Genomic DNA, 16,870 nt, shown 5'->3' with positions numbered 1-16,870 from the left:
CACTCACCACCCTTATTTCTAATTTAAATGATTCAAGGTTCTGGCGTTCTTTTGATGAATGGGTCGTTCGACAGTTGAGAAAACAACCAAGCCAATCAGAGGCTTTGTTGGTGGGAATAAAGTTGCCTTCGTTACTGAGTCATGTCAGTCGGACAGATCAGGAATTTATTCTAGATCACTGCTTTTGATGAAGTACAAACTGAATGTATGTCGCTCTGGCAGTACGTGACCAGAAGCTTCCCCACTTAATGTATGGATCCAGTCTGTGTCTGCGGGGAGAGAAGATCACCTGCTCTCACCTGTACTTCAGTCCATCTCCTTTGACTCTGCTGCCACCGCTGACCAGAACAACACAGGCATCTTCACACCTCACAGGTAGAGTAACCCAGAAAGGGCCATCTTTTATGGCCTAAATGTAATTTTAATTGTAAAATCCCAAAATGGAAAATTCGCTTAACCTTAAGGAAATGTCCACTTTAGAATGAAAACACAGACAGTACTTACTGCCCCTCATGCCGACAAGCAGTCCAGTGTAGTTTTTAATCCACAAAACTCGTTCGGGGTATCGGAGGATAACAGCTAGCTGGAATAACAGCGACACTTGAAGTGCATGGAACCCACATTTTGAAAATATAATAAAACTCCGCTAATGCATTTCAAAAACGTCAGAACGGCTCGTCCGTCGTAATCCAAGTGCCCTGAACACACGGCATGCAAAACTGACTTGAAACGACGTACTTTACTCCACTTTCATAGCATCATTTGTCACCGTGGTCAGTTAGCCTGCCCTGCAGTGCACTGTGTTTACATGGCAACTCGCGCGAGCCTCAACAACGTTCTTCTCGAGTCTCGAGTGTCCCAAGTTGCAGGTCATTTCCTTTAATGAAAGACTTAAACAGCAGATTTTTTATACCAGCGCTAACTAGATGTTTAATGTTTGTTTCATGTGTTTGTGTGTTTACTGTGTGTTTAATGTGTGTTTAATGTGTTTACTGTGTGATTAATATGTGTTCACTGTGCGATTAATGTGTGTTCACTGTGTTTAATGTGTGTTCACTGTGTTTACTGTGTGTTTAATGTGTTCACTGTGTGATTAATGTGTGTTCACTGTGTGATTAATGTGTGTTCACTGTGTGATTAATGTGTGTTCACTGTGTTTAATGTGTGTTTACTGTGTTTAATGTGTGTTTGTGTGTTTACCGTGTGTTTAATGTGTGTTTACTGTGTGATTAATGTGTGTTCACTGTGTTTAATGTGTTTAATATGTGTTTACTGTGTGTTTAATGTGTGTTTACTGTGTGTTTAATGTGTGTTTAATGTGTTTGTGTGTTTACTGTGTGTTTAATGTGTTTACTGTGTGTTTAATGTGTGTTTACTGTGTTTAATGTGTGTTTGTGTGTCTACCGTGTGTTTAATGTTTTTACTGTGTGATTAATGTGTGTTCACTGTGTTTAATGTGTGTTTGTGTGTCTACCGTGTGTTTAATGTTTTTACTGTGTGATTAATGTGTGTTTACTGTGTGATTAATGTGTGTTCACTGTGTTTAATGTGTGTTTAATGTGTTTACTGTGTGATTAATGTGTGTTCACTGTGTTTAATGTGTTTGTGTGTTTAATGTGTGTTTAATGTGTTTACTGTGTGATTAATGTGTGTTCACTGTGTTTAATGTGTTTGTGTGTTTAATGTGTGTTTAATGTGTTTACTGTGTGATTAATGTGTTTCCTCTGTGTTTAATGTGTTTGTGTGTTTAATGTGTGTTTAATGTGTGTTTACTGTGTGATTAATGTGTTTACTGTGTGATTAATGTGTGTTTAGTGTGTGATTAATGTGTGTTCACTGTGTTTAATGTGTGTTTGTGTGTTTACCGTGTGTTTAATGTGTTTACTGTGTGATTAATGTGTGTTCACTGTGTTTAATGTGTGTTTAATGTGTTTACTGTGTGATTAATGTGTGTTCACTGTGTTTAATGTGTTTGTGTGTTTAATGTGTGTTTAATGTGTTTACTGTGTGATTAATGTGTGTTCACTGTGTTTAATGTGTTTGTGTGTTTAATGTGTGTTTAATGTGTTTACTGTGTGATTAATGTGTGTTCACTGTGTTTAATGTGTGTTTAATGTGTTTACTGTGTGATTAATGTGTGTTCACTGTGTTTAATGTGTTTGTGTGTTTAATGTGTGTTTAATGTGTTTACTGTGTGATTAATGTGTGTTCACTGTGTTTAATGTGTTTGTGTGTTTAATGTGTGTTTAATGTGTTTACTGTGTGATTAATGTGTGTTCACTGTGTTTAATGTGTTTGTGTGTTTAATGTGTGTTTAATGTGTGTTTACTGTGTGATTAATGTGTTTACTGTGTGATTAATGTGTGTTTAGTGTGTGATTAATGTGTGTTCACTGTGTTTAATGTGTGTTTGTGTGTTTACCGTGTGTTTAATGTGTTTACTGTGTGATTAATGTGTGTTCACTGTGTTTAATGTGTGTTTAATGTGTTTACTGTGTGATTAATGTGTGTTCACTGTGTGATTAATGTGTGTTCACTGTGTTTACTGTGTGATTAATGTGTTTTCACTGTGTTTACTGTGTGTTTAATGTGTTTACTGTGTGATTAATGTGTGTTCACTGTGTTTACTGTGTGATTAATGTGTTTTCACTGTGTTTACTGTGTGTTTAATGTGTTTACTGTGTGTTTAATGTGTTTACTGTGTGATTAATGTGTGTTCACTGTGTTTACTGTGTGATTAATGTGTGTTCACTGTGTGATTAATGTGTGTTCACTGTGTTTAATGTGTGTTTAATGTGTGATTAATGTGTGTTCACTGTGTTTACTGTGCTGGCACCAACAGTTGACTCGAATGGTTTTGGGTGTGGAGGTGTGCGTGTGGCTGCTTGTGCTGCCAAAGTCGTTGTGAAACCTGAGCAAAGAACAAAGAGTTCAGTTTAGGTTATGTCCATGCTATGTTTTTGCCACACATGTGGCATTGACATATATTTAATGTGTGTTTAATATGTTTACTGTGTGATTAATGTGTGGTCACTGTGTTTATTGTGTGTTTAATGTGTGTTTAATATGTTTACTGTGTGATTAATGTGTGGTCACTGTGTTTATTGTGTGTTTAATGTGTGTTTTGAATCAACTAAACTTTACAGCACTTCACAGAAACCTCACCACCAACTAGTGTTGTGGAGGTGTCACTGCAGAGTGCCACAGACACACCAGGACACAAGTATAAATGCTCACACTGGTGTAGACCATGTGCAGGCTGCACCGAACCCAATGCACAGAGCTGACACACAAGTGTAACAATTTGCTTACTAAGTCATAAACATGAATACATTCCTGTAATGGCCTGTGTGTGTGTGTGTGTGTGTGTGTGTGTGTGTGTGTGTGTGGAGTAACATACTGTATCAGCCACCAGTATGTGGTGCATCCCAAGTGTAAGCTGTTTAAATGTTGACTTAATATTAAAGAACAAAGTATGTGAATACTGGGTCATGGATTCCATGGTCTGACATGATAAGAGCAACGCCCATTGAAAAGCCCGTATCATCCTGTCAATGATCAGACACAGTTCACTATTTTTCTGAGCCAGTCGCTTAGATCAAGGTAAGACTCCCAGATTCTATCTTTACTGATGGTCCAGTTTGTTCTAATTATCATGGTCTTGTTTTTACAAATACATTAGGGTACATTCATGGATAAAAGAGGGTATTGTTAGTCCCAGTGTTAAAACATAATGTGTGTGTGGACTGGTGGCTGGAGTTTGTCAGTTCACCTCCACACACAGATTAATGTTTTAATTCCTGACTGAATGTAGAACAGTTTGATTAACTGATGAGGTCACTTTGCTATACATTGAATAAAAACATGTTTTGATCTATGTGTGTGTGTGTGTGTGTGTGTGTGTGTGTGTGTGTGGCCAGTAACATACTGTATCAGCCACCAGTATGTGGTATTCAGACACAGTTCACTATTTTCTGAGCCAGTCGCTTAGATCAAGGTAAGACTCAGATTCTTTCTTTACATGTCCAGTTTGTTCTAATTATCATGGTCTTGTTTTACAAATACATTAAGGACATTCATGGATAAAGATGGTATTTCTAGTCCCAGTGTTAAAACATAATGACAGTGTGTTGACAAAGTGAGTTTCATCACACACACACAGATTAATGTTTGACTGAATGTAGAACAGTTTGATTAACATGAGCTTCAGTTAAACACTGATCTATGTCGAGGTCATTTGTTCCACATGTGGTATCTCAGCCTAATCAGGGATCTCATGTGAAACACTGTTAACTTAATAACATTTTCTGAAAGGCTTTTTCTTATTCAGAGGTGCTATAACATTTAAAGAGGTCAGAGAAATATTCTCCAAATGCTGGATGACAGTGAGCTAATGAAACACTGCAGAGGTCATGTGTGTGGGTGATCTCATTAGAAACACACTCTCATCTCCCAGCCAACACAACAACGCCAGAAAGGCTTTTGTTTATTCAGAGGTGCTATAACATTTAATTAGCCTTGTTTATTTAGAGGTGCTATAACATTTAATTTGCGTTGTTTATTCAGAGGTGCTATATCATTTAATTTGCCTTGTTTATTCAGAGGTGCTATAACATTTAATTAGCCTTGTTTATTCAGAGGTGTTATAACATTTAATTAGCCTTGTTTATTCAGAGGTGCTATAACATTTAATTTGTCTTGTTTATTCAGAGGTGTTATAACATTTAATTTGCCTTGTTTATTCAGAGGTGTTATAACATTTAATTAGCCTTGTTTATTCAGAGGTGTTATAACATTTAATTTGCCTTGTTTATTCAGAGGTGCTATAACATTTAATTAGCCTTGTTTATTTAGAGGTGCTATAACATGTAATTTGTCTTGCTCAGGTCCCATCACTGCATCCAGCCACTGTCTGAGGGTTTGGGTGAAGGAACTCCAGAACCTGTTTGAGTAGGTTGTGTCAAGAGCCAGGTGAGTCAGCACAAGATGTTAACACACTTTTTATGCCATCATTGCTTTGCTGCATTGAGTATACTATGTACTGAATATACAGTGTTAAGTTGATATAGAACAGAATTATGTAAAGACTTCATTTTATTGTAAATGCATCACTTAGAAGTATTTTACTCCTGAAGAGATGGTCTTATAATAAAACTGGCTGACTATGCAGTAGAAAGATGCAAATACTTGAAATCGGTGCTGTGTGACCAGAGAAAACAGAAAAACTGTCCCTGGCATTCACTCGAGGTAGAAAACCTACAACTGCCAGACTGCATAGTGCCACAGCAGACCAATTAACGCTCCCGCTGGTGACGTGATGAAAGTTAAACGGCACTAAAATATGTCTCTGAAGACATTTCAGGAGAGAAATAGGCAGCTGCATTCATATATGATTGGCACTGCTACTGTTGATCTGTCGCCCACTTCCTGTTTACAAATTCTTGTGTTCCAACCAAACAGTGCACTAAAATATGTCCCTGAAGATGTTGTGGGAGAGAATAAAGCAATGCAGTAACAATCTTGCTTTATATTTAATCAGCACTGCCAAATTTTACAGCAGTTTGATCAGAGCTGGAGACACACCCTCTCCCCTGATCTGCGTCTGTACACTTTGCGTCCATGGTGGCGGGCATATGAAAATAAGAAAGCACAATCTGTAGTTCATGCAACAGCCTCAGAGCCAGTGAAAAATCAGCAGGTGACACAGCAGCAGGAAGATTTGGATGTTGGAAGTTTAGTTCATCTCCACATGCTCCCCACATTGTTTTGACTCAAAGCAGGTAGACAATCAGCAAAGTGTCTCTTTGATGGCACAGACGTGGGCGGTATCACTCTGCTCTTTTTATTTCAGGTGTCACATGTTGATGTCAGCTCATTTCAGCTGATTGTTCAAAGATTTCATGTTATAATCAGCTAACTTTATTATTTCAGGTGACAGTGCCTCACAAAAAGCCAAAGATGAGTGGCCCCAAGTCCTCAAGGAGACATGTAAGTAACAGCTCAGTTCACAACAATGTTCTGTAATTAATAAAGTGAGTATTGGTAAATTGAGACAGTTAAAGGGATAGTGCACCCAAAAATTTAAAATTCAGCCATTATCTACTCACCCATATGCCGAGGGAGGCTCAGGTGAAGTTTTAGAGTCCTCACATCACTTGCAGAGATCCAAGGGGAGAGGAGGTAGCAACACAACTCCACCTAATGGAGGCTGACGGCGCCCCAGATTCAAAGGTCCAAAAACACATAATTGAAACCACAAAATATCTCCATACTGCTCGTCCGTAGTGATCCAAGTGTCCTGAAGCCCCGACATAAAAAGCTGTTTGGAAAAACCTCATTTGAACTCTGTTTTTAGCCTCATTGTAGCCTGTAGCTCTGACTGCCTCTCTGGGCACCACGCTTTTCCAAACAACTTTTTATGTTGGGGCTTCAGGAAACTTGGATCACTACGGACGAGCAGTATGGAGATATTTTGTGGTTTCAATTATGTGTTTTTGGACCTTTGAATCTGGGGCAGACAGAATGACTGACTGACAGTTTCCGTGATTATGTACAGCATACCATACCATGACTTAGTCATACCAAACATTAGAAAACAACACCAACATTTTCAATCTGGCTTCCGCTCCGCCCACAGCACGGAAACAGCTTTACTGAGAGTTACAAATGATCTGCTGATGACTGCTGATTCTGGTTCACCATCCCTCCTCATCCTCCTCGGCCTATCTGCAGCATTTGATACGGTCGACCATCACATACTGCTCCAGCATCTACATGACTCTGTTGGCCTCAGAGGCACAGCATTGAGCTTGTTTGAGTCCTACCTCACTGGCAGGTCAGAATACGTTGCCATGGGAGGATCAAGGTCTCGCTCACATGCTGTTGGCTGCGGGGTTCCACAAGGATCGGTGCTTGGACCCATCCTGTTTATTCTCTACATGCTCCCCCTCGGTAAAGTCATCAGACGCTTCGGGATATCTTTCCACTGTTACGCAGATGACACGCAATTATACATCAAAATGGACACTCATCCATCACCATCAGCAGTATCACCTCTCTCCATGCTCACTGCATGTCTGGAGAAGATAAGAGCGTGGATGAAACATAATTTTCTCCAGCTGAACAGCTCGAAAACTGAAGCCATCCTCATTGGTTCCCCTCATCAGATTCGAAACTCCTCCATAACCTGCATTACTTTCTCTGGCAAGGACATCCCTCTATCATCAACAGTCACTAACCTTGGTGTCAGGTTCGACCCCCAGCTAACCTTTGAGGTCCACATAAATCACCTCTGCAAAATATTATTTCTCCACCTGAGGAATATAGCCAGACTTCGTCCCACACTCACCTTAAGAGATGCAGAGAAGCTCGTCCACGCCTTTGTCTCCTCCAGACTCGACTACTGTAACGCACTTCTCAGCGGGATTCCCAGCAAGAGCATACAGAAATTACAACACATTCAAAACAGCGCCGCTAGAATCCTGCTGAGAGTACGTAAATATGAGCACATCACACCCATTCTTCACTCACTACACTGGCTACCCATCTCTGCTCGGATCGACTACAAAGTCTCCATCCTCACATCCCAGTGCATCCATGGCAACGCCCCCCAGTACCTCAAAGAACTCCTCACCCTCCAGACCTCAGCACGCTCACTCTGCTCCACCAACAGCCACAGACTTCTCCCCCCAAGGACTAAGAGCCGCACACTGGGAGATCGAGCCTTCTGCTCCTCTGCTCCTCGACTGTGGAACACCCTCCCAGAACACCTGAGGGTTCCACAGTCAATTGATTGTTTTAAAAAGGGCCTTAAAGTGTACCTTTTTAAAAAATCTTTTAATCTGTAATTTTTGCTCGTGTTATGTTGATAACTGCTTTTAACTCTTGTTTTAACTTATTTTTTTCTTTTCTTGCTGTTGTAGCACTTTGAGATTTTTCGTTAAATATAAAGTGCGTTACAAATAAATTTTATTATTATTATTATAACACTGGTCCACAGGGGGAGCCACAGCGATCGGTCACATTTTAGCCATTTTGAAGCATTTTTCTGTTGTTATAGCGCCACCCAGTTGCCAATTAGAGTTAAATTTCTCCAGTCACCTTGAGGCGTCCTGTTCTACATATCTACCAAGTTTAGTAAAAATCCATATGGCGGTTAGGCCTAGATAAGAAATGAGCTCTCTAGCGCCCCCATTTTGTTTGATGGGGTCAATAATGGAGGGGTCCCCTCAGATTATGTGTGGTCATATGCCTACAAAGTTGCGTGGTGATGGGTGAAACCCTTGAGATGTTCTACACCTTTATGTGATGAGCCACGCCCTCCGCAATATTCATTGCCTTATAGAAGCTCAGTTTTAGGAAGTTTTCCAACTTTTGCCAAGAGGGAACTTTAGATATTGCTCCCTAGATTATGTTCACCCAGTTTCATGCAGATCGCTCAAACTTCCTAGGAAGAGATCCATTTGAAGTGTTTTTCAAAAAATTCAAAATGGTGGAAAATCTATATAAGCGGAAGTTATGGGTTCTTGAGGCAAATGTGTTCCTCATGAGGAGAGGCATCTCTGTGCAAAGTTTCATGTCTCTACCACATACGGGGCATGAGATATGCCCATTCAAAGTTTGACATTTCAATGGGTTGCTATAGCGCCCCCCTTTGGCCAATTGATGTAATATTGCTTCATTGGCATCCTCCCATGACCCTCTGCCACTGTGCCAAATTTCACATGGATTGACCAAGTCAGTGAGGAGAAAAACGTGGAACACACACACACACACACACACACACACACACACACACACACACAGAGTGTTCGTCATTATATCGTTAGACTACAGTCATTCCTATAACTTGATCAGCTGGTTTGTTCTTGTGTCAGTGCCATGCATTATTTTCACAGAGCACACCTGGCAGGAGCAGCTTGGTCCCGACAGAGAGTACACAGCCAGGAGGAGCTGCAGGCCCTCAGCCAGGAGGAGCTGCAGGCCCTCAGCCAGGAGGAGCTGCAGGCCCTCAGCCAGGAGGAGCTGCAGGCCCTCAGCCAGGAGGAGCCACAGGGCATCAGCCAGGAGGAGCTGCAGGCCCTCACCCAGGAGGAGCCACAGGGCATCAGCCAGGAGGAGCTGCAGGCCCTCACCCAGGAGGAGCCACAGGGCATCAGCCAGGAGGAGCTGCAGGCCCTCGGGTGAGCTCCTCTAATTGTGAAGTGGCAGACTGAAGGTTCATGTGTTGACTGAAGAATAAATACATTTGGAAGTTTTGGGATGTTTTAGAGAGGTTGGAGCGTTGTTCTGGCTCTGACATGACTTAATATATTCCAGCAGCTTGTCAATAAGGCTGCATCACAAAACAGTAGCCTTCCTACACATAGGGGACATGTTAGTCAGCCATGATGACCTTCCAACAACAGCCTTTAGCAGCCGCATCCACAATGGAGGTTTTGAGTATGGCTCACTTGGATTCCATGGGCTCTAGTTTCGCAGACCGGTCGCGGCAGAGGCGTAGCGCACCTGCGCTTCACCAACTGGGTGTGGCCAGACAGATTTTGCAAGTTTGGCACACCATGTGCGCTGGCGCAGCTACTCCTCTATCCCACCTCTGTCCCTCCGACCGGCGCAAGTAGGAAAGAGGGAGGAGAGAAGGCGTGGAGTGGGTTTTAGACACATCACACCAATCAAATGAGCCCCTCTCCTCGCCCTTAAATGCGCCGCGCGAAGGCGTAATGAGAGTTTACTCAATTCGCCATGGCAAAAGAGCACAGCAGCCACCACACCCATCTCAGCGCACCTCGGTCTGCCAATCTACCAAACTGAGCACGCCTCGGGTTGCGCTGCTCGAAACTAGCTCTGCACGGGGTTCACCACCCTGCGCTGCGCCGGGAAACTAGAGCCCCATGTCTCCAACCTCACTCAGTCTGCACAAAACATTCCTCCAGAGATGTGGGACAGGAGCCTCAGCCAAACGTTGGCAGCCTCCCTGCTATCTGATCTAACTCACCACCAGGTGGCAATCTGTTGACAGCTCTGCACTTCTTCGCCTGCATGTCCAAAGACATATGGCCACAGTTCTGATCATCATAAAGTCGATCCTCAGTCTCTGGTCTTAGAAATTCTGGGACCAAATAACTTTAACATGGTGCTCATTATGGCCGATCCATGACGAACAGAAATCCAACAACAGAACATGACTCAGGTTCAGATCAGGCAGGTCGTTCCTCACAATCGCATTCCTCCAGGTTCCTTCTATAGTTGTCCACGTGAGCACAGAAGTGGGCATCCTCTCTAGGACACCAGCCAAATACTTCAAGGAGGCTGGGTACTCTCAGCTGTAGTTTGGTGCATATGTACAAACAACAGTCAGAGAACTCCTCTCAGCAACTCACAGTTGTATGGAGGTGACCCTCTCATTCTCCGGGGAGAACTCCTACACAGCAGCACTCAGCTGGGTGTTCACAAGTATCCTCTCACCCACTCTGTGCCTTTCACTTTGGGACTCTGGAAAAGGTGAGAATCCACCTTATCTCCAGGAGTTTGTTTCCAGAACCAGTTCTTTGAGTAGAGGTGAACTCAACTATATCTATTTGGTACCGCTCCACCTCTGCATCAGCTCTGGTTCCTTCCCCACCAGAGAGGTGATGATGTTTTAAAACCTTAGAGCCAGTCTCTGATGCCAGGGATCAACACACAAAGTTACCTGACTTTGCCCGCCGCCCAGCTCACAATGCACGCAACCCCACTGCCTATCTCTGTAAGTGGTGGGCCCACGACAGTAAATCTGACTCCTCTTCTCATTTTACAGATGGTTACACGCAGCAAAGTGAAAGTGAAGGAGGAGAACGATGGTGATCCCATGGTGAGTACACTGTGACACGCAGCATGACCTAAAGTCTGCATTTTTATTTCATCAACAGTGACATGCAACCATTATTTTTTCTCACTCTGGTTTCCTGCAGGGTGAACATTTACATCGCCTCACCGTGAAATTCAGTCCTGCTCTCAAGAAATACAATATTGACTGTGGTCGACCTCGCACTGTGCTTGAGGCAATAAAAACAAATCAAGACATAAAAGGTCCAGATGAAAACATTGTGATTCAGCTGGGTAAAGCAGATAAGAAATACACAGTTGCAACACATTTCCCTTGTACTTGTGTTGCGAATAAGGAGTCTCTGATCATATCACGTGAGTCACAAAAGGTTGAAGAGGCCCGAGAAAAAATGTTTATATATTCAAGAGACAAATATTCTGTTTTCTCCATTGAGACAGTGGGAGGGCTGTACACCAAACAAAAGAAGCTTTTTAGAAACAAAGCTTTGAAACAGTTCAAGTATCTGTGTGTCTATGGGGAGAAGGGGATGACTGTGGAAGAGGCTCTGATAAGGGACGGTCGCTTCATTGATGACCTCGGTGTCTTTGAGCTGTCTGACAGTAACACTTCAGAAATCACTAAGTGCACACAAAAGGTTGACAACCTAGATGGAACAGAATTCAAGTTGTGTCTTCCACGGCAAAAGAAAGCAAATAAAAAACAGCAGGAAAACTCTGGTGCATCAAATAATTCACCACAGAAGTGTGACACAAAGAGAGTCAGAGGTGTAGTACATCAGAGAGGAATCAGTGTTCAAACAGCAGTGGAAGAGAGTGGCGGCATTGAGGAGATTTATGAAAAGCTGCGTCAGCAGTTTCCAGCTCTGAAAGAATGGATGGAGAAAAGATTCCCTGGAAATTCTTATCAGACAGCACTGAACTTAAAGAAGGAAAACTTTGGAAAGATCCAACATTCATTCAGTGAAGTTCACAGAGTCAGGAAGCTGCTAAAACTGGGCAACTCAGTCTGCAAAGTGGTTGTTGAAGATGTTAGTGAGGGAACAGGCTTTGTGTTGTTTGACAACTTCATCTTGACAAACGCTCACCTGTTCAAAGGCTGTGTTGAAGGACAAAAGCTGATGGAGGGTACAGAAGTGTCTGTTTTCTTTAACTATGAAGATCCTATGCCGTACACAAATTACAGCTACTTCCAGCTGGCCGACTCTTACATCTGCTACAGTGAGGGTGAGCTAGATTACGCCGTACTTGAGCTCAAGCCTGAGGGACAGAAGTCCAACCAAACAACACAAACAAAGGAAATAAAGGTGCCACCAGGGCTCCTGAAGCACTTTGGTCCGATGCCTCCGAATGGTGAAGCCTGTCTGATTGGTCACCCAGCAGGAGGACTGAAAAAAATGGATCCAACCTGTATCATTGAGAAAGAGAAGAGGGAGCAGGCTGTCAGTGATCACTTAGGTCCACACAAAGACAGTCTTTTCATTGTCCACTCAATCAGTCACCTTCTCAAAAAGCAAAACATTGACAATATAATGATGGGTGGAAGTCGAGCTGAAAATGTAGCAACCTACAACACTTTCATGTATCACGGCTCTTCTGGCTCCCCAGTGTTTGATGCTCGTTGCCGAGTGTTTGGTTTGCACACTGCAGGATACACATATGGGTTTCCAAACCATACAGAGAGTGTGATAGAGTTCGCCCAACCTCTGCTCACTATATTTAAACACTTTGTGAGTAAGCTGAGGGAAACTAGAGATGAGAAGCTGTTGAAGAGAGTTCAGAAAGAGGCAAAGGGAAACTCAGACCTTAAAAGGGTTCTCAGTTCCATGGGCACTTGCACCGATGTCCCAGCAGACAATGATGAGCTATCAACAGACAGTGATGAGCCAATGCAGACTGAATAGGTAGTAGAATAGAAGAGAATAGAAAGAACTTCAGCTTCAGTTTCGGCATTTTACTTTCACCACTGTAACCACTGCAACTGTCAATATCTCAGGTAACTGTATACTATAGTGAAGGTATTCTATGCAGGACTGGTTGGTTTCTGTTTGTTAACGGTCACCAGTCAATACAAGGCATTTCGCTTCGCTATATTTCCATTTTTTTTCAGCCATGTCCACAGTTTTCATAGCTTCCTCTTGGATGCGTGCTGCTTTCAGTTCAGCACCTGGTCTCTACCTTTTTATAAAATCCCGATCTCACGTGTGCGCTGTACCAAGGAACGCCCCGAACACAGCAAAACAAGAGGAAAATACAGAGTCTCTGTGGGTCGTACCTGATTGAGAGGAATTACTTTTGTTTGAGTCCATACATTGTTTTTAGCCAATTCGTTAACAGTATACCTTTAACTGTAAACTCTGTTAGCCTTTTGTGTCTTTGAATGACAATATGTTTTCTGCCATTATATTTCACTGTTAATTTCTGGTTTGGGTTTTGTTTTGTTTTGATCTATATCACTTGTTTTGCTTTCAGTGTTCAAATCATGTCACAATTCACTGACTCCAATATTCATAGTAAATGACATATAAAATGTAAATGATACATGAACAGGCTGTCATTTCATTTCATTTATTTTGTCTTTTTTTTAATCTTGTACTGAATTATATTATTTTTTACTATGTTAGTCTTGGTCTTTCCAGTCACTGTGTTCTGTTTGCTTTACATTAAAAACTTTGGTTCACTTCATAATCTGTTTCCTGTTGTTGATTTATCTGAAGCGGTCGTAGCACCTTTACACTACCACTCCTTTATAGTCTGGTAGTGTGATGGTGATGACACAGGCTACAGTAATGACACATTAACACAGTGCAGCAGCGTGTCTACAGTCAGTGTTGAACCATGTGACCTTTGACCTGCTTATTAACAGGCTGTAGATCACACTGATTCAGAAAATGCGCTTAAATTTCTCTGTCATATCAACTTCAGTGTGAGAGGCAAGACAAACAAGTTAGCTACGGTTAGCTAGCATCTAACTGCTACCATGGTGGACAACTTTACAGCTCTGTACATTTGGTCCGTCCAAAAAGTCACGGCTCTGGATGTAGATTTCTCCATGTTGTTACCGGCTTCTTCTTCTCTCACACATTTAATGCTATTGGACTTCCGGGTCAAAGCCCGGGGCGGAAACTGTGGAGCATGCTCAGAGCGCCTCGGCCAGTTTGAGTCTGATTGACTGTATACATGCAGGAGTCACATGATTAACCACCGTTCAGATAATCAGTCATTGAGGTGTGAATGGGTTTCTATCAAATCCAGGAAGTTGTCGATCTGTCGGGAGGAAAGCTTTCTGTTGCCAAATCAAACTGACGTTGCTTTCTTGTCAACACTGCTGCTGATATTAACTTTGTATTTATTAAATATTTATAAAACCAAGTTTAAGTTTCAGATAATCTGTGTTAACTGATGACAAATGGTGAGGTCACAGTTACAGAGAGGTAAGCTGAAGACTTAAGGGCGGGAAATCAATCAATCAATCAATCAATTTTATTTATAAAGCCCAATATCACAAATCACAATTTGCCTCACAGGGCTTTACAGCATACGACATCCCTCTGTCCTTAAGACCCTCACAGCGGATAAGGAAAAACTCCCCCCCCAAAAAAAGATCATTTAAACAACAGTTCAGAGACCTCTGAGGAGGGCTGCAACTGTGTGAGATTTTCACGGTACAATAACTCTGAAAATATACGGTTTATGGTATCACAGAATTGATCTCATTATCAGTCAGAATGAAAACAGAAGAGTTATTGTTGGTTTATTCAACAAGTTTGTTTGAGTTTGTGCAAAAAGTCTCCTCACAGAAAAGAACTCATATAAAGGAGAGACTCACCGTCCAGTTGTTTTTCTTTCAATATCACAGATCAGCAAATGTTCACTGTGTGATGACCGCCAACATTTATATCACAGTACTCCTCAAAATCATGTATCAATGCGACCCTACCTCTGAGTCACTCACTCACCACCCTTATTTCTAATTTAAATGATTCGAAGTTCTGGCGTTCTTTTGATGAAGTACAAACTGAATGTAAGTCGCTCTGGCAGTACGTGACCAGAAGCTTCCCCACTTAAAGTTATAGTTGGTAGTCCTGTTCAGAAACACTTTTTGTTATACTGGGTAAAATGGTCCTTCCATCCTGAGAGTAGTCAATACATATTGGCTGTGTTCGAAACCGCATACTACATACTCAATCAACAGACAGTATGCAGACCATTTACACTGTAGCATACTACATGATAACCCACAATGCATTTCGCTCCTGCCCGAGCCGAAATCAGCCGGCCTTAAGCTGATTTTGCTTAAGCTCTAAACTCTGTAAATATATAACTTTAGCAACATTTGAAACATTTTTAGGCGAGAAAGTAGCCGTTTAGATCCACAACGTGTTGAAAATCTGACCAAATACCAGCTATTTACAATTTTGTTCGGACGATTTTGGACGATTTCGGAGATTTCGGCGCTACTCAAGCTAGCCATAGTGAGCAACGCACTTCCGGTTATTTTCACAAAATAAAACACCCGTTGCCCTTTCTTATACAGAAAACCATAACGATAAAATGTGTGCTTTTATTTTGAAAACGGGAGGCGAACCTACCCTTGATGTAGCTAGCTTGAAACTGCCGTTTTGACCGATTTCGTCCCGTTAACGGAATTTGACCATTCAAAATGCCTCACCGGAGAGTCCTCTCAGCTCTGAGACGAAGATCGGCCCACCGTCTTCGGTACAGAATGATGCTCGCAATCGACTTGGGATTGTTCTCAGATGTAAGTTTCCTTTTTAATCAACTATAAATCTAATCATAATATACAACGCAATATAACATACCTCACAGCCTGAAAATTGGAGGGAAAAATGTACATCATTGAACAACAAAGTTGTTGTGAATTGAATGATTTCATAAAGTTTAATAAGTTATAATATACAGTGGTAATAAATATAAATAAATAAATAATCTCATTTAAAAATGTAAAAAAAATACTTATTTCATATATAATTAAGTAATTTTCCTTAAAAATCATATTGTTCATTCATATTATAATCTATTACAGGTGGCGTCAAGAGGGCCATACTGCAGGGTGAATCCCAATGTTCCTCTGTTGCACCTCTATTTTAATGGTGGTGACACCAGGAAGGATTTCCGTGTGTCCCGAGAGTCCCTGGAGAGCCTCATCCAGCTTGTGGCAGACAAGGACCATGGCTGGGAAAAGTCCTTTGAGGTCCTGGTTTTTGTGTTCTGGTTGGTCTGTGGAACGTCCTACCGGGTTGTGTCAGAGGCATTTGACATCCCCCGCACCTGCCATGACATGATTCACCGGGTCAGCAAGGTCATCCGGGGGGTGTTCAGGAGGCTCATCCGCTTCCCTGACATGGAGGAGCTGGAGGAGATTGGTGCAGGATTCCAGCAACTGTCTGGTTGTCCGGCTTTCTGCAGAGTGGCAGGAAGCATTGATGGGTGCCATGTCCACATTCATGCCATGTCCACCCGGGCAGTTTGCAGGGGACTACTTCAACAGGAAGCTGTTCCACTCCATCCAGTTCCAGGCCATCTGCGACCACAAGGGTCGTTTCCTGGATGTGGTGGTGGGCTTCCCTGGCTGTGTGCATGATGCCAGGGTCCTGAGGAGCAGCCCCTTCTATGTGCACCAGCTGTACCCACCTCCTGGATGGTATCTGATCGGGGATGGCGGATACCCATGCTTGGCTGAGCCAATTCGCCTGTTGACACCCTTCAGGGAGCCTGTCCTCAATGCGGTGGAGGGCAGGTACAACGCCAGGCTGTCCAGGGCACGGTGTGTGGTGGAGAGGGCATTTGGAGTCCTCAAGACCAGGTGGCGCTCCACATTCCTCAAGGCACTGGAGGTGAAGGTGGAGTTTGTGCCAGAGGTCATCACTGCCTGCCTTTTCCTCCACAACCTCTGCATCGGCAATGGGGACAGATGGAGCCTGAGCCTGTGGAAGAGGAAGAGGAAGATGGTGGTGATGGCGATGGAGGGGAAGGCCACGATCCTGTTCAGCAGTCTGGGGACACTCTCAGGAACAGGCTTGCAGCTG

At 42.6% G+C, this 16,870-nt stretch overlaps 2 protein-coding genes across 2 annotated transcripts in view; both read left to right on the top strand.

Annotated features, from left to right (window-relative positions):
* Positions 1-16,870, top strand: part of LOC125883415 (serine protease FAM111A-like) — an 87,249-nt gene that overhangs the window by 34,302 nt on the left and 36,077 nt on the right. The window contains exons 4-5 of the mRNA XM_049567684.1: positions 8,942-9,181; positions 10,795-10,848. Coding sequence (XP_049423641.1) covers positions 8,942-9,181; positions 10,795-10,848 — 294 coding nt within the window. The remainder of the gene's footprint in view (positions 1-8,941; positions 9,182-10,794; positions 10,849-16,870) is intronic.
* LOC125883434 (uncharacterized protein DDB_G0284671-like) overlaps positions 1-16,870 on the top strand; it is a 42,957-nt gene that overhangs the window by 11,809 nt on the left and 14,278 nt on the right. The window lies entirely within an intron of this gene.

The sequence above is a fragment of the Epinephelus fuscoguttatus genome, linkage group LG23, assembly GCF_011397635.1.
Source record: "Epinephelus fuscoguttatus linkage group LG23, E.fuscoguttatus.final_Chr_v1".
NCBI lineage: Eukaryota > Metazoa > Chordata > Actinopteri > Perciformes > Serranidae > Epinephelus > Epinephelus fuscoguttatus.
This window is presented reverse-complemented; position numbering and strand designations above follow the sequence as displayed.